Source organism: Anser cygnoides, chromosome 6, assembly GCF_040182565.1.
Source record: "Anser cygnoides isolate HZ-2024a breed goose chromosome 6, Taihu_goose_T2T_genome, whole genome shotgun sequence".
Classification (NCBI taxonomy): Eukaryota; Metazoa; Chordata; class Aves; order Anseriformes; family Anatidae; genus Anser; species Anser cygnoides.
The window spans coordinates 8,707,123-8,728,934 of NC_089878.1; the positions used below are offsets into that span (position 1 = coordinate 8,707,123).

A 21,812-nucleotide genomic window follows, 5' to 3' on the forward strand; every position below is an offset into this window, starting at 1 on the left:
AGGAGTATTCTCTTTATCTTCATCTGTTTTATCGGAAAATTATTTCTGCTCTGATCTTACTGTAGTGGAGTAATGTAGGTGACGTTGTCTTGATTGCTTGCAATTAGAGTTCAGAGAAATACTGTCAAGCTGGTTATGTCTCATAACATGGGACTGTTTTAAAAATATGAAATGTTTTTTTTAAATGGGTGGCTTAATCCAGCCTATTTCTCCACAAATGAGAAGTCATCCCATTCTGCTACTAGTCTGGGGTTGGGCCCCAAATATCTGAAAAGTTAAATGAACTTGCAATTTAGAGAGGAGTGAATGATGGGAATTCTGGTTCTTCAGGCCGTGTCCAACCCTGGACTGGGCTGGCTATTTGACTGCATGTTGGGATAGTGTAGCAGGGAAGCATCAGAAGGAGACTGACAGTGTAAATGGTGAAGTGTTGTTTTGTTTTTTATTTGCTTTCCCAGCAATTGAGATCTATGGTTTTCTTGGAAGGAGGAAGCACACAGGACTTGTCTATGCAGTATGTTCAAAAACAGCAGGGTGTCCAGCAGTCCCTTGAGAAACTTCCTTCAGGCTGAGGCCCTATAAATAGTTTGGTTAATGCATCTCATGCCTTTTTCCTTACCTTTTTAGGACAGGCTAAGCAACCACCTCCTTTTTTTTTTTCCTTTCTATCAAGGGTTTTTCCCACTGTGCACGAAGCAACCACCTGTAAACTACCTGTTGGCATAGGTCTCTGGGCAGGGCTTATCTCTGGGTCTCTCTTGGCCCCATCTGCCAGCATGTTGAGGGTTTAAGTGGGAGACTTTTTCTGGGAAGCCTTGGAAAAGATGCAGCTGCTGCTTCACTGGTTGTGCTGTGGCTTATTCTCATGCCAGCTGCCCTTGCAGCACCTGTTGGCTCTTGAATTATGGTTCTTGGGTAACTTAATAAGGCTAAGCCGGATTTTTATGGAACAAGCTGACCCTCAGAAAGGAGGGTAAGGCAGTTTTGGGAACACTCAAGGAAAGGAGCAAGGAGCTATGCTTAGGGCAGGGAGGTGTGGGTAACAATACAGCCCTGAGAGCTGGTTACTCCCAGGCCTGGGGGGTTACAGCCATGGGGTTGGTTCCCCCAGTACAGAGCCTGTATGGGCAGCTGCTGTTCCACTTGTCCATAAGACTACAAATACCGCAGGTAGCTAGGATCCCTTCCAAATTGTGGTGTGGACCCACTGTCGTAGTATTAAGGAGGAGATTTTGCCAGGAAGGGTGGCTCTGCATGGCTCCCCAATTTAGAGTCACCATGGTTGGTCTTGCCTGGGGTCTCAGGGCAGATGCCACCCCAGGAGCTGCTCTGATGCCAGCTAGCAGGTGTCCTTCTCCCCAAAACAATCAAGTGCTGATGTAGGTGGCGGCTCCCTAATTGTTCCTTCTGCCAGTTCCCCAAGAAAACCCTTTTCATCCAAACTAAGTAGAGTGACCTCTGGAAAAAGTTTAAATATGTTTTTTCATAAAACTTTATTTTGTGGAATACAATATACAGAAATAAATTAAGTGCTGAGTTCTGCTTTGAGTAGGTTTGAACTGCTTTAGGTGGGGAAAAAAAGACTTTATAGCCTCAAAGTGACCACAGGGTTTTATTGATGCTTTATTTTTCCAATGGATTACATTGTTTCATGGGAAACAACATGGAAAGAGATGCTTGGGATGGATGAATGCTGGATGGTAGCAGTTTTTCCATCTAGCTTGCCTTGATGAAAGTTCAGTTTTTGGAAGTGTAGTGACCCAGAGGCAATACCTATGGATGCACTGGTAGAAATTAGTGGGCTTAGAGGCACATCGTCCAGTCCTCTGCAGTTTCCATGTTGATGGTGCCTGCCAGAGCACGAATTTCACTCGGGCAGATCTTAGGTGCCATCTGGTCTTTCCAAATTTGACTTGTTCTAGGAAGGAATGAGAGAGTTGAACTTGAAGTCACCTTTGGCTGAAAAAACACTTGCAAAATAACAAACTGAGCCCTTGATTTCTATCTTGAGGTGTCTGTTTCATATGAAAGTTGAGACTGTCTTTCCCAGGATAGAATAACAATCCAAAGGAGCCCATAGACCCATAGTATTTCTTTTTGCACTTTAAAGAGAGCTGCTGGCCTTTTCTGTTGACAAAAGAGGATCATGTCAAGGTTATGGGGTTTTTCCCTCTGTTTGTAGAAATACTGCTAAATGCTCAAATACTTCTGAAGCCTTCTTTTGGCTATCGATCATGACTTAAAATACTTTTTTCAGGTGATTACTTCATTTTATTTGAAGAGCTGTTGTAGTTCACAACTGTATTAAGGCTACTCTCTACAGTAATCTATATATTACAAGGTGTTGCTTAGACTTGTTTTTTCTTTAAACAGAAGTTCTCTGTGATTATAGGATAAATGTCTTAAGCTGTCAATTTGCACAGTGCAAACTCTAATTTTGTATGACAACAGAAATCTAAGATGATATTTAAGTTTGTGTTTTTGATCATGGGTAAACTGAATGTTTTTTCATGGTACAGATATTTGAAAAAACGCACTGAACACTGCCTCAGTTTCCAGCTAGTTGTGGAGCTGGGATTAAGGCCCAGGAATCAGCACTCCTGTTTTCTTTGCTCTTGGAAAACAGTTTAATTTTATTGTATCATTGGGGAGATGGTGTCATGTTGATTTCATAACCTGTGCCTATAACCATGGACTTGTAGGAGCCTTTAAGCATAGCAAAGAGACAAGGTTAAGACGGCAAATGAGAAGAACCTACCATTTGATATCTGGGGATGTCCACTTAGACAGACAAGATGTGCTTTACAAATGCTGTGGAAAAATACGAATGTGGTGGTTAGAAGGAGCAGTAAATACTAATTTGGGAAATACTCTTAAAAGCAAGAGCTGTTCAGGAGCTGATGGTGTCGAAAAGACACTTCTGATCGGATTTGATTTGGTAATGTGATGGAAAGCTTGAAGAATTAAATATTGTACAAACCATATTCTCTTTCAGCCTGGGTGTGATGAGACAAATGACAAATTGAGTGCTTTGCCAAAGCCATTTGCCATGGGTTAGTTTACTTCCCCCCACTACAGCTCTTCTACAGAAAGTCAGCGTCTAGAGACCCAGGGCTGACAGCAGTAGCCTTCTCTGCTGTGACCAAAGCTAGCCTTTTCAGCAGTGTGACTGCAGGCTAAGTGTGTTGCAATGCTTGTTTTCATGCGTAAACCTTTCAACATAACTCAGCTGTAGCTCTGTCGAACTGATTTGCTGGAGAAGTTAAAAGCCAAGTGCAATGAGACTCAGCGCTGAAATGTAGGACGAGGGTGGTGAACCCCCACACCTACCCTCGTAGTTGATGCAGCCATTGGAGTCTTCCTGACCTTTCATCAGTTCATCTACTTCCTCTTCTGTCATCTTCTCGCCTGGAGAACAGATACATCCTGGTTAATTCTTACACAGACACATGATGCTGGATCCTACAGCTCTTCCAAACGTTTCCTTTGTTTTCTGGGTTATTAACAAAGGCCTACAGCTGAACTGAGATTTATTCATTTTAACTTTCTTTAGAAGTTCTGTACATGCACATAGACACAGCAATCATAGTTATTTCTACAGAGTGAAGAAACTACACAGCAAATCCTCTTTGTGCGCTTTACTTCACTGAAGTTTACAGCCTGTTCTCTCTATCACTCAAGAGGGACTCCTAGTACCTGGTTTGAGTTTAGAAGTTATAAGGCCTTTCTTTTAAGCTTTCTATTGTGTTTTATATCACCTTTCCCTTTGGATTCCCAGGTCAGAAACCCAGTCTTGTCTGGCCTTGTAGCTTCCTGTCTCTCCAAGCTAGTTAGAACATCTTTCCTTTCTCTCATGCCTTCAAACAGCAACAATTTAATGTTCAGAGGTGATAATCCCTTACCCAGCGTAGCCAGTACGTGACGGAGTTCAGCCCCCATGACTGTGCCGTTGCCTTCCTTGTCGAAAACACGCAGACCTTCAACGAAGTCTTCATAGGTACCCTGTTCCTTGTTGTTAGCAGCTGCTTGCAGCATGGGCAGGAACTCTTCAAAAGTAATTTTCTTGGCATTCAGTTCTGGAAAGACAGCACCAGTTGCTATGCTACTACACACTTCAATGTGTGTTCACTTGGGATATTCACCGCCGCATGCAGGGAAGCCTCCCACCTCACTTGCACGTGTCTTTCTCCAGCTTACTCCAGCCTTTCCCATGGGATTTGGCATGGAATCTGGCTTCCCTCTTACCATGGGAGTTAATTTTCACATCCATATGTTTTTTCACATACTTGCTCATGCCCTCTTTTCACACGGTTTTATAAGTTTACACGTTTTTTTTCAGAAATGAAACTTGCTGCATGAGTTGATCTTTGAAAAGATTTTGATGGGTGGGAGCTACAGAATATGGTAAAATGGATCTTGAACCCCAAGCAGTGGGGAAAGACAAGAGTGGGATGTTGAGACTTAGGCAAGCCCCTGGGGTTGCCAACATCATGTTACTGACCTCTTTGGGTTCTCTTGGATGTGGAAGCAGAGGCTATTTGCAAAAGAATAAGCTAATTAAGAATAAGAATGTCCAGAAGAATATGAATATTCCACATATTCAGTATGGATGCTGAAGGTCTCACAAGCTTAGTGCATCTAGCCCCTTTCTTTCTTTGAGCCAGAAGCTGTGGTTTCCAGTGAGGCCTTTCCCCGTGTGGTTTTTATTAGAGCAATGCTGCCAGAAGGATCACTTTTTTTTTTTCTTACCTGTATCTTTGCAAAGAGCAGTTTTCATTTGGGCAGGAATGAAATATAATAGATGGAAACATAAGAGACTTTTGAATGTAGAGTTGTTACTGAAAGTATTTTGCTACCCAACTACATAAAAACCCCTGACAGTTATGGCTGTAGTCACTTAAAGCACCTTGATGGTCTCACCTCAGTGTTAATCCTCTGCTTAGTGCTCCCACTGGTGCTAATACTGAACTCAGGACTTCTGAGTCAATCCTCAGAGCCTCTTTTGCCAAATGTGAGGGTTTGGATATGATTTAGCCCATGTTAATATGCGACTGCTTCAGTGAACTCAGGGATGTCCCATACCTAAGCTCTTGTTAAAAGATTACCATAGTACTTACTACTTTTATTTCTAAAAGGGGGAGGAAAGGAAATAGAAAGTGGCAGCTGGTAAAAGGCCACTAACAGACATCCAGCCTACACCTAATATGTCTCTGCTTGTACCAGTTTTAAGCAGACCACCCCATTCAGCTGAAATATATGCATGGGCTGCCAGTCTTGGGGCATGTCTTGGCTAATGCAAGGGACTGCTGCTAGAAATAGCCCCAGCTGAGGAGCAGGGGTCTGGGACACAGATGGACTGTGAGCACTTATGAGTGGATGCTAGATGTACACCAAGCTGACAACAAAGTGATCTTAAAAGAGACTTCCTTGTAGCTTAAGGAGATGGCTTTCCTTCTTCTGAGCACTGTAGTCCCTGCTACCACTGTCCCCTTCAAAAGGAACTGGTGAAATTCCATGTGTTCCTGCTTGAGATCCCACCTGACTTCCCTATTGGAGCAAAAAATCTTCTCCCTCCTACTGTGCCTAATTACAGTTCCTCAGTTTGAAAAAGGGCCTGTAAGAGACTGCAGGGCACTCACCCTCTTTGCTGGGGTTGCCCAGGATCTTATTGATCTCAGCATTTGTGGGGTTCTGCCCCAGCGCCCGGATGATGTCACCGACCTGGCTCAGGGTGATCTTGGCATCACCAGTCCTGTCAAAGAGGAGGAAGGCCTCCTTGAAGTCTGCAAGGGAAGAACAGTGGTTAAGTCAAGCCAGACAGCTCTGCAGTGACAAGTTGTATGGACAAAGATGTGGGCCTGTTGTCTCCTGGCACCGTTCCACCGACTCCCGGGGAGTTAGCAGGGAAATCTTTGACCCATAGTCCCAAGAAAAACTCTTCCCCTCTGACATTTTGGTTTCACTATTTTTAAACTTTTATATCTACCTTTTGTAGCTTTCCTGGCGTTAATAACCATCAGTAGCTTTGTGATTGACCCTGTAGTTATTTCAAGCACAGAGGAAGATAAGCTTTCTACAGACTTTGCCATTCAAGAACAGGTTTCTTTACAGGACATGGTAGTAGAAGGTAAAAATGCTATTGAATAATCCACTCCATTTTATCCTGCCCAAGGACTGGGACTCTTCTGCCAAAGCACATAGGAGTGGAAAACATCTGCCTGCTTCCATTGGTCCTGCCTGCAATTCCAGCATCTCAACCACACAGTACTAATGGGAAACTTGAAGGTAGATTTCAAATGCTGCTACTCTTGCTTTTCCTTAAAGCTGCCTTACAGTGACACTTCTGCTTTATTCCCTCTCCTGTCTGTCCCCGCTTCTTACAGATGGGTGAATGTCCAGCTTTTTCCAGTGGCAACACTTTTGTGTTGCCTTATTCTGGCACGTTCCCAGTGCATACAACTTTGAGACTTTGCTTCTTTTAGTGCTGCTTTCAGTTCAATTATCTCCCCCTTGCTTCTGACAAAGGACTTTGGGGTATTGACACTTGTCCTATACAAATCAGTGCAAGCAGTTGCCTTCAACACATCACCTGTCTTCATTTTCTGCTACAAAACTCCATGTTAATCATCTTACTGTATTCTTCAAGCCTTTTAAGCTGTTTATTGCAATGAGTAAAGATATCTTAAGCCCATGACTTGTTCTTTTTTTTATCTAAAAGGCCATCTTCAAACCTCATATGTCCAGGGCATTTTGGTCTGTGCCGTTGTATTGATCTTTTCCTGCACTGCAGTGTCTAATAGTGCTGTGTTTTAACTCCAAGTAAAGCAGCTGAATGCCCTTCCCTCGGCTGTGATGCTCTCCCAGCAGCTAGCAAGAGCCTTTGTGTCCTGCAGTGCATGTAGGTGGAATGTCCATTGTGCTTCAGGGCAGATTTAGAAGTAATAAACCACATCAAGTCATGTCCTCATTCATCTTATGCTGGGGACGTATGATACAGAGGTACTTAGGTTCTTGCTCTAGCCATCCATACACTGCGTTAGTGGAGGAGTTGCTGGCACCCAGTAAAACTGCTGATACAGGATGTCAGTCTGCTAGGCTGTAATCTAATACATCTGAAACTAATCTTCTTACTGTTTGATGTGTGAGACCTATAACCCTTCACTGCTAACCCTCTCCCCTTACAGCTTTTATTGCAGACGATGAAATCAAGGCCTTCTGGATCTGTGTAGAGCTTCCCCTTACAATATCCCAGCTTCATATCAGCCCCTGCTCTAGCAGACGTGGTCGATGGAGCTGTGCTGATTTATACCATACAATCAGATCTTCTATCTGGTGCATTCATGACATTTAGCCAGAGCAAGATATAAAACTGTTCCAGTGTGTTATTAGCAAAGTCAGCGGGAGAGTTTCTCTTTCTTTGTAAATCCCATGGAAGTTTATGCTCATTGGGCTCTGAACACAGCTCCTCAGCTCAGAAAAAAAAAATTTTACTTTTGTCTCAAGCATGCACTTCACTGCAGTATCTATTTTTCATTTTTTTTAATAGCCAGTCTGAGTTTATACCTCTGGAATAAGCAAATCTAAAATTCCTCTCTAAGGGGGGCAATGCCCAGCAGCTGGTGTGGATGGAAATAGCTACTGAGGGTGGGACATCTCTATTCCAGGGAAATCCTCCCTCTCTCAAGTGGTTATTAATTGCTACTCTGCTTGCTTTAATAAACAGTGTAATAGCATTAGATATAGCATATGAAGGGAAGGTGGAAAAAAAATCTTTGTTGTATGTGCCAATAGTTTTGAATTGATGACATTTCTCTATTAAACCCTCCCTACCCTTTTGTAAAATTTTCAGAATTACAAAGTAAGAAAAAGTTAATTTCCTTTGTGACCAGGACTGTTTGGACTGCCAGAAGAAGGTTTCCGTGCCTACCTGCTGCACGGTACCTCTCCCTGTTGATTTTGATGGTGTAACCCAGAGAAGACATGTTCAGGAAGTTTCGAGCTCTCTTAAGAGCTAATTCAAGCTGTTCCTCTTCCTCTAGATTTCTAGTAAATCCCTGTATCTTCTGTTCTAAATACATTGTTCACAGTGAGGTCTGCTATACTTGATAGGGAATTTTTGACGTTGTCTTTAAAAAGTATATTATTTAATATAACCCAACTGCATCTTTTAAGGTATTTAAAACGCTTCAGCTTAAATTTCCTGGGCTTCAGGGGGGACTACTCATGTCAGGATTTTTTTTATCAGCATGTCTAATAGATTGAAAAAAACATTTGCAACTTGGTGCTCAACAAATCTCCAGCAGGAAATACAGCAAGGTCCTTGAGAATTGCAGCATAATATCCAGCCCATTACATTATATGCAACAATTTACACAAGTCGCTTATTTGCCAAACATTCCCATGCTTCATAAATATATTTACAATAAAACAGCCCCTCTGCTTCCTCTTCCATAGCATCTCTCAGCAAAAGTGACAAGTGGGCCGTTGGCAGAATCCCCTACTTCTGTTCATATAAAGTCACAGCTAAAGTAAATTCTCAACTCACTTTCTCCTGTTGTATTTCATCTGCCTCTTTCACTCATGGCTTATAATAAAGACCACTTTTCAGCATCCTTTTGAACAGCCAGCACAGCTGAAAAATGTCCAGCAGGTACAGCTGGTAACACTACAGTATTTCCACTCAAACAAGCTCATAAACTTCTCAGCTTGGGTTGGGGTTGCACAGTAAGCACACAGATAAATTGCATGTAAATCTGAGGCCATGTTCCTGTTCAGTTTAAGTCAGCACAGTTTTTCTGAAGTCAAGTGTGTGGTGACTTGTGCTGGCCGAAGTCCTAGCTCATCTTTTGGTAAAGGTTAAACGTTCAAGCCTGTAGCTCCTCTCTGAACTCACATACATGTAAAACACATTGGCTGTCTTGTAACTTACCATCCTGTTGCTCCTTGGAGAACTCGATCTGTTGGAAGGAAATCAATCACAAAAAATAGCTTAGGAAGGGGGGGGCTTGGGGAGAACCTGCTTGTTTTCTAAAGCATCCAGCTCAATCCATGAGTATCTTCCAAAACAGCAAAAATATGGCCTGTCAGATGCGCAGAAGTAATGCAGGTAGCAAAAGAGCTGTTAAGACTGGTGAATACTTAGCATTCAGTAGCCATTACGTTCCCCCCCCGCTCCCTGGTAAAGTTTAATTTTTGTTTCACTTACCATTAATTTGGTCAGGAGTGAAGGACTGCAGTTGGGAAGAGAGAGAGAGAAAAAAAGAGACAGCTAGTACTGCTGAAAATGCACTGAGAGAAAGCAAATAGCACAAGGTAGCTGAGTGGTCTCACTTCTGTCTTGCCTAATTAGGCCTTGGCAACCTAAACTGGCAACTAAACTACTAACCTGCCTTATAAAAATGAATCACCAGGTCTATTTTTAAACGTTTTGTTAAAATCTGCATCCCGGGAAAAGCCAAGGTTGTGGCTAGAAGCAATAACAATCTAAAATCTCTTAACTAACATATAAGTTGTTAATATACCATCAGGTCACTTACAGTTTTAGTGTAGACCTGCTTTATTATGACCATTTGAAGTAATATTGCTTAACAAGCAGCTTTTTATACGTTAACAAAGAAAATAAACCGTGCCCTTAAAGTTTGTTTCCAATTAGCTTTTGACAGTACATTGTTTCATAAAGTATTAAACTATGATACTTTCTTATACCAAAAATATTACTATTTTCCTTTGCCACTTTTGCATTAGATTAAAAAAATGCTTATAGCACCAGCAAACTGTAACCCTTCTGTCTGAAGCTGCAGGAGCCACACGTCTACCACTGCCTGGAGCAGAACTTGAGGCTGACTGGAAAGCCCCCCACAGTCCTTTAGGCTTGAGGAGGAAAATCAAGCAAACCTAAGCTGTTGTCTTTTGGTCTATCTTCCCCACTTAGAACTAAATTGAGCGAGAAGCTGGATTTAATCATGTAAAATACACTGGCTTGCTGCTAACTATTTTAGCTTTCCAGTGGACCCACCATGATTGAAAGTTGGAAAAGTAGAGCGGCGGACGGGCAGGAGGGATTAGCTGAGATGTCTCTGAGAGTGGTCCTGCTTTCCTGGCCTTTCTTCCTCTTATTTATCTGGCGGCGCTGACGGCATTGCCTGGATTAGGTGTCAGAAGGAAGCTGCCCCTCCCCTCGGTGAGTTCTTTAGCTTTCTTAGGGCAAAGTGACAGGAGGCTCCGTGCCTCAATGGGCATCTTACAACGGCTATTTTTAGGAGGCTGGAGAGGGACAGGGGAGTAGCAAGCAGTAAGTTTGAATCATGTCAGCAATTTCTGGGTCCGGACCATCAAGTGGGGATATTCCCTGTCCAAGCCTACCAAGAGTTCCCTTTAGGGAAGGCTCCTATTTTTCCAATAAGCTATATAGTTAGCAACTGAGGAGCACTTGGGGCAAGAGGTGCAACATTTTTGCCCAGCTGGCTGTTTTTCCATGTAGCCTGCAGGTTGCATGTTAGGTGTAGCTGGATGGCGTGCTTTGGGCTTGTTTCAAAGCCCATGAAACCACTCATATTCCTTGTACCTTCCCTGGGCTGTTCTCGATCCCTTTTTTGGATAATATGGTGCTCTGCATTAGATGAGTGGCGTTGCTGCTTGTCTGTTTGGTGCAATCCAGGTGTTGGCACTGAGCAGAAGATTCACCTGCTGAAGTGCCCCCCTGAAGGTCTTCCTCTGATGATTGTGTTTTCCAAATTTTGAATGATTCTAAGGAAAAAATTATGCAAGTGTCTTGGACCCAGCTATATTATTACTAGGTTTGCAGCTGATGTGCAAGTACCTTGCAGGGCAGTGGGACACTTAGGATACCCTCCTTCTAGTGTTTGGGTTAGGATACTAGCGTGCCAGCTTCAGAGCTCACTGGTGTGGCAAGGAGAGCAGCTGCTGGGGTCAGAATTGGAGAGGTTTTTGTTATACAGGCATATGGAAGAAGCCGTGATGGAAGCAAGGGCCTCCAGAAAGCTTTGGGTATTGGAAGGGTGACTGTTCATGGCGGGGAAAGGCAGCGCTTGCTTTTTGGGTTGCAGACGGTGTCCTGTTGGGACTACAAGTGGAGAGTTTCAGGATAGGTTTGAGGAAGGAGGTGCTGCAGTTTCTTCAGTAGCAAAGACCAATTCCTATTATGTACCGTCTCCTAAGCCTGCATCACAATCTCCAAACGGGTGCTACGAGTGGTAAAAGAGGGAGAAAAACTGCTCCAAACCTTGCTCCCTGTCACCTCAAATGGGTAAGTAGGGTCATGAAGCTGGGGTGGAAATGGTTGTGACAGCAACAGACTCCATGTTACAAACACATCCCCTCTCTAATTTTTTTTCCTTTGCTGTGCACTTGCCACTCTTTTTCTAATGATAAAATGTGATTAGTGAGAAACTTTCTGCTGTAGTTCACTTAGTTACCCTGAAGATAAGCATAACCTTTTTGAATATTTGGCGTTTTTCAGTATGTTGAGTGGTCTGAAAAAATAATCCAATCCAAGCAGACTGTTAACATTTTTAAAAAACCAAACAATCAAAATAAATCAAAATATTTAGTTAGATTTGAGACTTTAACCTCCTACTTCCCCTCTTAAAAACTAAAGATACAACTGCAAAGAAGTTTTCAAGCTAGTCATTTTAGTTAGAAAACACTGTGTCCAAACAGATTATTGTTTGCATTTTTGGGGAATATGTGGAACACATACTGAGCATGAAAAATGCTCTGCTGCCAGTTCTTCACTTTTGATTCCTCTGCTATTTTTATCTGCTACTATTATCATGTGGGAGCAGGGCCATATTCAGAACAGAGCATGGCTATGGGGCTGTGTAGGAAAGATGTTTGATGTTTTTTGTCTGAATTATCCAACATAGGCTTAGCACAGTTCAGACCTCCTAATTAAATACTGCCTGGGGCTGGAGCACAGGCAGTGAGAAAGCTAATATGGATCTTGGCCATCAGTCCTGATGCATTAATAGAGAAGCTTTCTAAAGACTTTGGCAGAGCTGAAATGTTGCCTGGGTCAAAGCGGTGTGTTGCCTTTTGTGGAATTTTCCTCCTGCCCTCAGCCTCTCGCTGTCCAGTGCTGGCAACTAGAAAATGTTCCCCTGGAACATGACTGAATTTTGGTTCAAAGAAAACATTTCTTGATACCTTCACTTCCTGGTCAGCTCTATGGTTGGCTACAACAAAACCTATCCCAAAACACGTTAGATGACAACCAGAAAATAATTGGGGCACATTTGTCTTGAATATAGAAAACTGATACCTGGATTAAGTATCTGGCTTGAATGGTTTATCAAGTGTGTATAAATGGAGAGGGTTCTCCATATAAGCCAACTGAACTCTTGACTGTATGAGACTTTGGCTCAGGTTTTAGATGAGGAAATACTTGTGCACCACATCAGCCCTTCATCTCATTACTTGTCAAATAAAAGTGTCCTAGACAGAATTTTGCTGGGGAGAAATTTTCTAGCATGGGCACATCACATACAATTGAATTAAGAATCACCCTGTTTTAAGCCTGTTGGGGGTTTTAAGCCTGTTTAAGGGTCTGTTGGGGGCTTAAAATGCTACTCACTTTGAGTAAGTGCATCTATAAATGCCCTCAGTAAAGCAAATGCAACAATCATTCCTTTAAAAAAAAATGTCAAAGGTAAGACTTGTGATTCTGTAAGAAGCTTTCAAAAATTTCCCAAGGTAGAAAGGAAGATCTTCCAATGATGTAAACTTTGTTCTGTTGAAACGTGTTGTAAGATAGGGGAAAAACCAGGAGGAACTGGATTTCTCTAACTCGATTCAGCCCTTACTTATGGACTAAGTTATTATCCAGGATGATATCTATACCAAGGAAAAGTGCTGTTTATTTTTCAGTTAATGCTTTTCCAGGTATAGCTTATGACCACCTTCTATTCCTCTCATTGCAAATTAGAAGTGTTTTGACCAGAACCTAGTTATGTAGGGTAGGGTGGAGAGGGTTATATGCAACTCCTTATCACTAGATAAGCAGAAGACCCAATCCATCCAAACCTTCACTTCCAAATTCTTCGTAGTTCCTAACTTTTCTCTCAAAAAATTACTGGTTCCTAGACCTCTGGTCCAGGTCTTTGTTGTGTAGTGCTGTTCTCACCAGTTTGGGCTGGTGGGCACAGTAACTACAGCTGTGCTGAGCCACAGTCACTTTGTGCTCGGTTTGTGTCTGGGCAGGGTGAAAAGTCCCAGGAAAGGATGCTGCTGGAAGCTAAAGATGCTCCATCTGCTTGGTACCCTTTGGGTGAGTTACAGAAAAGAGAATCATTTTAGCTGGGATTTGATTAGAGGGCCCCCAGATAGTTCAAGGTGCTGTCTCCATAGAAGAGACTGAGAATTCATTGGATGTCTTGGAAAATCAGAGGGGGGAATATCAGAGAGTCCCTGAGGATGCCTGTTATATGTTTAGCAGTTTATACAGGTCTTAAAGGATTTCCTTTAAATCTGGGTGGATATAGCTAGGATTGTGCCTACTGTAGTTCACGTAGTGTCTGCTCACCACTACTGCCTGCTCCTTGATTAATACAGATGCATGTATTTTCTAGCAGACATGACCGATGTCTGCAATGCAGGATTGCAGAGCTCTCAAACCCCACTGGAAAGCAGGCAGTTGTTGTGCTGACCCTCACCCTGGTTCAGTAACTGGTGCAATCAATGCTGTAGATTTCATAGAGGCTGCTTCTCGTTTAAGAGAGAAGCAGCAGCCTGATGGATTTAGCCTCATGTCTTTTAGAAGGCAAAGAAACGCTAAATGCAGGTTTTGAGAATGAAACTGCCTGAAAATATAATAGAAGAAAGAATAAAGATGAACACTGCTAATATATGGGAAAGAAACGAGATACTACAAGGTTTGGAAGAATAGTTCAAAATCTCTTAGTTTAATGGACTTAACACACATGAATTCGATTATTTTTTCCCTTTCCAAGTACTCTGGGTAACTTCCTGATTTGCTGACTTTAGTTTGCAACTTTACAGTTAGGCAAAAACTTTTAGATGAACCTTGGCAGTTAATTAAATGTGCCCTTCTGAAATGCCTGGGAGTGAAATGTGCTGCAGCTGCTGATAATACAATTTTGCACAGATTGTATTGGCTTTACAGGGGGAAGGATACTCAGATGTGCTCATTTGTTAGCGTGTCCCTTTTCTAATTGCATTTAGTTTTGCATGAATGTGCCTCAGTGAGGGGATGTGCAAGGAAATGTGAGGCTCTGAGCTCTGCTGTTCGAGGGATCCCTTGTTTTAACATGCCTCCCAGTGGCAGTGGTAGAGTATTAACATTATTTTAAACTCTTGCTACTTGACATTTAAATGCTATGCAGTAAAGCAGCCAGCTGGAAGCACTTTTTGGCAGTGGGTGTAAGATGTAATAAAGCCTCAAGGAACCAGGGGCAAATTTCTATTTTGTCTGTTTCATATCTCCTTACAGGCAACTTCTTTCTTTACTTGTCACTGGCTAAATTAGTCACCTTCTTCTTACCTTATGTAAGATAAACTCAAATATCTTGTTGCTATCTGTAATGATCTCTCTGTGCACTGAGTGGTTTAAAACTGTTTTATAAATACTGTTAGGTTCTTTCAGTTTATCTGGTGATGGGAGAAAGTCTGTACCATGTTAGCACTAGAAAGTACTCTAAGTGAGCTTTTGAGATGCTACTCTCTCTGTAATTTTCTCTGAATTCCATTGTTTCTACCAAATTTTGTCACTCTCCAGACCCTCCAAAGGCTATAGGTATCTTTTAAATACTGTCAAAGCTGTGAATTACTAAGAATTAGTCCTGCCAAAAATCATTGCTTTTCAAACCATTTTTCACTTTAGCAGCTGTAAGAACATGTCTGCTAAAATATATGGGGAAATTTCTACTTCTGAGGGACTCCTTGCTTAGCGCTTTAGGAGGAAAAGGAGGAAAAAAAAAAGGAGGCAAAGTTCTGAAAAATTTGTAAAGAAAACTTCCTGAATGGTGGCTGGGGCTGCTCTGGAGTGGATCCCGAATGCTGCTGTGTCTCAGCAGTCAAAGTGATAGGAGGAAGCTGGCCTGGATGGTCAGGTAGGCACTTGTACATCTCTCCAGGCAAAGTCATATTTGTGTTCGTCTCTGTCCTGCCTGAAGGGCGCTTGGGACTGGTGACCTTGTCCAGCAGGTATGTCCGTCCTAAAGAATCTTTCTGGAGTCATCACTGGGGTTGGATCAGGCATAACCTAGAGGCCTGCGCCAAAAACTTCAGCCAAGAACCTGCCAGTTCCCAAGAAAGCCTTTAGTGCTATGAGCACAGCTCCTGCTAACCTTCCTGTTCTCACTGTGCAGGTTCACAAGGAGCTTGTCTGCAGTGTAGTCGCTCTGGGCACTTCAGCTGACATTTGCAGTCCTGCTTGCCCTCCAGCCCAGCAGTTTTCTGTCAGTGCATTTAGGGACATTACCTCTCTCTGGTTATATCCAACGCAATGCCTGTTCAGAGGTGACCTCCTTGAGTAGTAAACGTAATAAAAGTTAGGACGTTTGAAGAAACTTTTTACAGCCTTAAGAGCTCCATATTTAAAAGCAAAACAATCACACAGGTTTGTTTTCCGTGCAGCAGGCTCTATCATGCATCACGCGGTTGCACGAGGCCTTAGCAAGTCTTTACTAGTGGATAGCTCTGAATTACTTTCCCCCGCGGATATAGGTAGCTTATCTGCAACAGGCATTAGCATAATTGGTCCATGTCCATGGAATTTCATCTTGAAAGCAGCAGTGTGGGAAGCCTCTTGTACCAAACAAGCGTCACTTATACCACGGGTATTTGCAAGGACCCTCAGGTGTACCCTTTTAAGCAAAGGGCCTGGTGTAACACTGTGTATTCAGGTCACCTTCTGCAGAGCAGGAGCCTACAAAGCACTGAGCTCAGCATCTCCGGATCCCAAAGCCTTATGGCCAATGCTGTGAGGCTGGGTTTGGTCCAATGACGTGTTGCATGTGCTGGGCAGGGCCCTTAGATTTCCAGTAAAAAAAACAGCAAAAGCACACTCTTTGTGTTGGTGATATGGACAAAGTTGAACACAACAAACCCTCTCTACCTGCTTCTGATTTGGACAGTATAACGTTTAGGCATTTCTCCCTGCCTCTGCTGCAAAACCCAACACATGAGAAATCCTCATCGTAAGTGTCCCATAGTAGTGCTGTTCATCAGCTCAGAGTTTCTTGCTTAGGTGTGCATGGGAGAAAAAAGCTGACAAAACAAACGAGCTACCTTTTGTAAAAATGCCCTTCCTACAGTTTTAAGTGAAAAATAAAAAAAATCCAGGGGTCTCTTAACAAAATGACCCAAATGGTCATTTATCTCTTAATTGCTGTTGGTTCCTGTTAAAGTCCAGTTGGTAACGCTCCATTGTGTCCATCACCCTGTTCTTCTCCTGTCAGTTATGATTTAACTGTTGACCTGTGTACCTGACATTTAAGTCCCAGGATGCAAAAGTGATAAGGAAAATTGGAAATATAAATTAAGGCTGGAAAGGTTTGTACAAGGTAACTTCTCAGTTTTGTTTTCTTGAGTAGGAGGAAAAAGGGTCTCTTAATTTTCCACATCGAGACAAATTCCTCCTCCTCACAGTCTTTGCCTTGATTCCCTTCCTGTCCTGGTTACGGTGAGGTGAGGTGATAAAGGGCTGAGTTTAGATTTGACTCTTTAGCAGTCTGGTATTCCTGTTACTCAGCGCTGGAGTCAATAGGTGGTGCTCAAAAATAGAAAATCTTGTACTAGCTACTAGGAAATCACCAAAGATTTGCTTTAATTTGGTTAATTTAGAGTGGAGGGGGGAGAAAGAACAGACAATATTGATGAGAGAGGGTGAAAGGCCTATCAATTCTGAGGATGCCAGATGATTTTGGGGTGCCTGCTTTTGCAAGAACCCAGCTTGAAACTTCATAAATAGGGCTGGCTATCAAAGCATGCGCCCTAAGAGGCCCAAAACCATATTCCTTGAAGGCAGACCAAGCAGGGCATCCAAGGGGAGGGGTGCCCCCAAAAGAAACCCCCATCATATTGCTAAACCTCTTTCTTGTTTGTTCTGGAGAACATTATCTCAGATGCCAATTGAAATGAAGTGCACTGCCAAATTTGGCTTAGTTAGCTGCTGTACCCTGATTAGGCAGCTCTACTCTTACCTGCTCCAGCTGTGAGAGATGGAAGGAGCTTGGGGGAACTTTTGTAAAAATTACGGAAGCTTTTCTGTGCATCTGCCTGCTTTGTGACTCCCCAGATTATCACCGGCCCCACAGCTTGGTGTTCCCAGGAATCCCTTGTTAGCAGCAAGCTGCAGTATGGCTGCTAATTCCCCTGGTGAGCACAGGGGAGTCTGTTTGGAAAGGGACTTGTTGGGAGGGCTGGAGGCTTTGACTGGTAGATCAGTGCAAAGAGCCCCAGGACTTGGATTGTTTACTGAGAGTCCTGGTCAGAAGCTTAGCTTTAAGTACTCTTTGGCTCCAGATTTTTGCTGGAAATGGTGCTCTGCTTTTTCTTGTGCTGATGCTTTCCTGGCCAACTGGAAGGAATCAGGATTAATTAATGCTAAAGAAGGGATTGAGCTAAAACTCAGAAAACGTGAATTTTGATTCCTGACTCTGCCACGTACATCTCCCAAGCAAATTGTTTAGAGGAGGATGCTATTTCCCATCACTGCCTGAGGTCTCAAAGAATGCAGGTGGGTAGCCCAGGGTGGCTGGCTGGGACCTCAGGAGGTTTTCCAGCCCCTGCTCCTGTTCCAAGGCTGTGTCAAAGGTGCTGTGATTGTTCCTGGTATCTTCCCAAAGAGCCAGCCCTGGAGGTGCCACGGTCTACCTGGGCAGCCCTGGCCTGCTGTGGAGGCTCAGGTAAGAGGGGAAGGCTGGGGACAGAGGGGACATGTCACCCTCACAGGCACCATGGGCTCCTACATCATCCTGTGGTGACTGCTGTGTGGTTGGGTGGACACCACACTGCCGGGGGACTCCGTCCCTCCTTGCAGTGCCTCGAGGCTTCCTGGCCCTTGCTTTGTGAGGTTAGGATGAAGAGCAGAGGGGATGCTCATAGAGGGATGTACAATGCTGACAAGCACGTGGGGCAGGGGCTGTGCCACCCAGCACATTGCAGGGCAGCCCTGCACTATCCATCGTGCCGCTCATAGCTTTACTCATTTGCAAATAAAAATGGTAATGCTTATATGCTTCCGCTAATGGTAAGAGAATAGTTTTGTCTTACTCAGCCCAGGTTTTTCTGCACTTCAGAGAGGAAGAATAGTGTCTGATGTTATCTTTCAAAAGAAAGAATTTAGGAAGGCTATCTTTTCTCAGTCCCAACATGAAAAACCCAGAGCGTTCTCTTGGCTACCTGTATACATATCCTGCTGTGACAGAGAGCTGTCTGGGTAAAGGAGCGGGTTGTACTGAACCACGGAGATGCCTCAGACTGCAGCCAGCCATTTTTCAGCGGGTAATATACTGTTAAGTCTATTTATGTAAAGATAGATTAGCTGGGATCACTGGAGTTGAAAATTCTATTTTCTCCTAATGAACTGGACACAGAGAGCTATCAAATCATATTAAATTATTTAGTAGGCAATCTAGCTTGCGTTCCCCTTCATCTCTGGAGATGGGTGAAATGTGAGGTCTAATCTAATTTTCAGACGGTATTCTCAAAAACAGTTGGCTTTCTTTGTAGCCTTGACTAAGATCACTCTAAATATTTCAGTGTCTTTTTCCACCCCCTCTTGCTCTTGGTTTTGCTTTGCCAGTGAGTTCAGCTTCAGTCTTATGAGAAACTACGTGCCCTTTCAGCAAGGGACTGGCTACTAGTGGTGAAAGAGAAAACTTCAAGAAATTGTACAAAATGGGTCACAATCCTGGGACTGTATGGGTGACAGACTGTATGTACTAAGGTACCTGAAGCAGAGTTCATCATGAAATTAAAATGAGTAGGTCCTATTAGGAGACCTTGTACTCCTTCTTTTCTTCCTAGTAGGCATGATTCCTTATGCAGCATTCAGCAAACTGGTCCTGGGACCAATCAGCTTGTCAGGTAGGTGGAGAATAACTATGTATAGTCATGCCCAGAGAAGTGGGTCTGTCCCTTCATCTCTTTAACTGCTTAACCTCCCTCTGCTCTTTCTAAATAGAGAATTTTCCTTTGAAGGAAATTGAGGAATTCTCTTTCAAGGGTCAAGGCAGCAATTGGTGATGTCGGATGGCATGCAAAGTCTCGATTCAGTGCAAGTTCCAATGGACGTGCGGTCAAGGGAAACCTCTGCAAATCTTTTCTTGGTTACTTTCAATATGAAGCAAATTTCAAATTTTGAGTAAACATGAAAAGATGAGGGGAAATCACTTGAAATGCTTCCCTTCTTGGCTTTCTAGCTCATGGGTCTCTCTCAATGTTTGTTGTGCAAAGAGAATGAAAATAGATGAAATTGGCAAATCCTTTTCATCTTTGCTTTTAAAGATACGGAGTGCTGATCTCAGAACACATGGCCAAAGGGTTATCAGGTATTTGCAAAAATTTGGAAATAAATTTGAGGGGAAACTACAAAATAACATCTGGTATTAGTATCATGCTATGGGAAAACATTTCATTTCACGTTTCAGTAACCCTTTCCAGCTCTCATGCACTTAGGTCAGGGTTTTGGAGTTGAGGATTTTTTTGGTGGAACTTTAAAATTCAGCTTTACAAAACAGGTCAGACTGATATTGTTTTGGTAAAATGTTCTGAGGGCCACCTTCTACAATATGTTTGAAATCACCAGGCTTCATTCTTGTGTTAAATCATGCGCCATGCCTCACATCCCTCCAGCTACTAAAACAACCGAAAGCTCAGGCAGATCAAGAAATCCATCACCGGGGGGGTTACTCATTCATTTCACCACAGTCCCCAAGCAGGAAACAAACACACACAATGCTTCCCTGCTGGTTTCAGCAAGCACTCTGCTAACTTTCCCCTTTGGGAGCGCTCGGGGTCAGCGATCAGCACACGTTCATCCATTACCTTGATGCTCTTGAGATCAATTGCTGGTTCTTTGGGTTTAGCAGGCGCCGGTGCTGGTGCTGGTGCGGGTGCGGGTGCTGGTGCTGGTGCTGCGGCTGCTGCTGGTTTCTTTACGTCCTTCTTTGGTGCCATTTTGTGTTGCTTAAACTTGAGAGTAAAGGTAACCCCCCAAAAAAGTTTAAAAACCCCTTAAAAGTGATTCCTGGGAGAGAAGCAGTGGTCAGAATGAGCTACAGCCTGTGCCCTAGGGGTGGACCCAATGTGCTAAAATCTAAAAGGGCATATATATATTTCACTTAGTGCCTTGTACAGTCCTGACACATGCAGCTGGATTGGACAGCTTGCTAATCGAGGGGGATGTCATTCCAGCTCGGGCTATAAATGGAATATAAGAGTTCAGGGCTTCATAAGATCAAGGGACCTCAGTGGCTTCCCCCACACCCCTCTTAAAAAACCCCAGCCACCTTCCCTGCATTTTCTTTTTTTTTGAATGTGTGGAAATTGGAGGGGATACATGACAAACCCAACTTCAGATCTACTGTTGACATTCAGACATGGGTTGACTGGTCCTTTTTTCTCATCAGAACTTCAGTTCTGCTGAAGTAATAAATATTCTCTCCTTCCCTCCCCTCCCCTTCTCCCCCATGCCTGCGTAGTGCTCCAGGAGGGTTTGGTTTCAAGCAGGAATTTGACTTTCATGGCTGGGAAGATCATCAATTTCCAGCCTCATTTGCCTCTCTCCCCAAAGCCCTGCACTCCTCCTCTGCTTCCTTCTTTTACGAGGAAGTGTTGATCAAGCAAAGGCTCTGGGTGTTTAAAAATAAAGCAGACAAATATGGAAAACACCGCAGTGCCTTCAACCAAGGCGTCTCTCCAAACCCTGGGCATTTCTCAGCTGCTCTGACTTCCTTTCTATCACATTAAGACCCTGTTTAAAATTGAAAATTGCTTCCTTTAATTTTTTCCTTTGATCTTTTTTTTCCCGTTTCTTTGGATAAGCTGAGCCCGCAATAGACTGGAGATCAGCTGGATGCAGTGTTTTCCCTCACAAAAGGTTTCCTTTTCATAAAGTAGTTATAATCGGAAACTAGCCGTCAGGCACAGGAGGCATTTCTGTTGTCACCTTGTTTGATTGCCCATCCTATGTCTGTTTCTCCTACTCCACGGTCTCCTGATGGGCCTCCCTGCTCCCCGTGCTCTCGATGGAAGATGCAGCTTTCAGCAGGAGGTGGCTTTGTTTTCACCAGGCTCTTCTCAGCACAACAAAGCAGCTTCTGACTTTCAAACCTGGTTTCTCTGGTCTGTATGGTTGAGATCTGCATGGTTGAGATCTGCAGAGAAATGCAGGGCTGCTCTTTACTCTTCCCTTGTCCAGCAGTCTCTCTTCCATTCACTCTTCAGTCTCCTGAGTGCAAGGCTTTTGGTGAGGCCATTATTAGTTTTGTGAACTGTGCTCTGCAAGTGTTTAGAAATTCAGAGCTCAACGGCCTTTGTGTGATGCTGTTGTCCTACACTGCACAAACCAAACTTTTGCAAAATCCACCAGCAGAAATGGATCCTGGAGATGTAACTTAGTTGGAAATCCGATTATTTTTTTTTAATGCATCTCTACACCTATGAGAACTTTAATTGGAAAAAACAGTGACAGTCCAGTAATTTCTGCGGTCACCTGAGGTTTGCAATGAAATAATCCTGAAAGCCACCATCAAATATTTGTTAAACTAAGGAAGATAGGCTCCCAGAAATGAAGCATGAATTTACTGCTGGCTCTGCACACTGTGGCC

The 21,812-nt window shown here is 43.3% G+C and overlaps 1 protein-coding gene and 1 long non-coding RNA gene across 4 annotated transcripts in view; one reads left to right on the forward strand and one right to left on the reverse strand.

Moving 5' to 3' along the window:
* LOC125182132 (uncharacterized) overlaps positions 1–21,812 on the forward strand; it is a 49,594-nt gene that overhangs the window by 8,905 nt on the left and 18,877 nt on the right. The window lies entirely within an intron of this gene.
* Positions 1,594–20,283, reverse strand: MYL1 (myosin light chain 1). 2 transcript variants are annotated; one of them, XM_013178690.3, is made up of 7 exons: positions 20,029–20,283; positions 8,930–8,957; positions 5,640–5,783; positions 3,903–4,076; positions 3,331–3,408; positions 2,759–2,811; positions 1,594–1,918 (listed from the first exon to the last, which is right to left on the reverse strand). In XM_013178690.3, the coding sequence occupies exons 1-6, from the start codon at positions 20,158–20,160 to the stop codon at positions 2,783–2,785; spliced, it is 585 nt and encodes a 194-aa protein (XP_013034144.1). In that variant the 5' UTR covers positions 20,161–20,283; the 3' UTR covers positions 1,594–1,918; positions 2,759–2,782. The 2 variants fall into 2 exon arrangements, with proteins under 2 accessions (XP_013034144.1, XP_047914260.1); XM_048058303.2 differs by lacking the exons at positions 8,930–8,957; positions 20,029–20,283 and adding exons at positions 9,206–9,230; positions 10,016–10,154.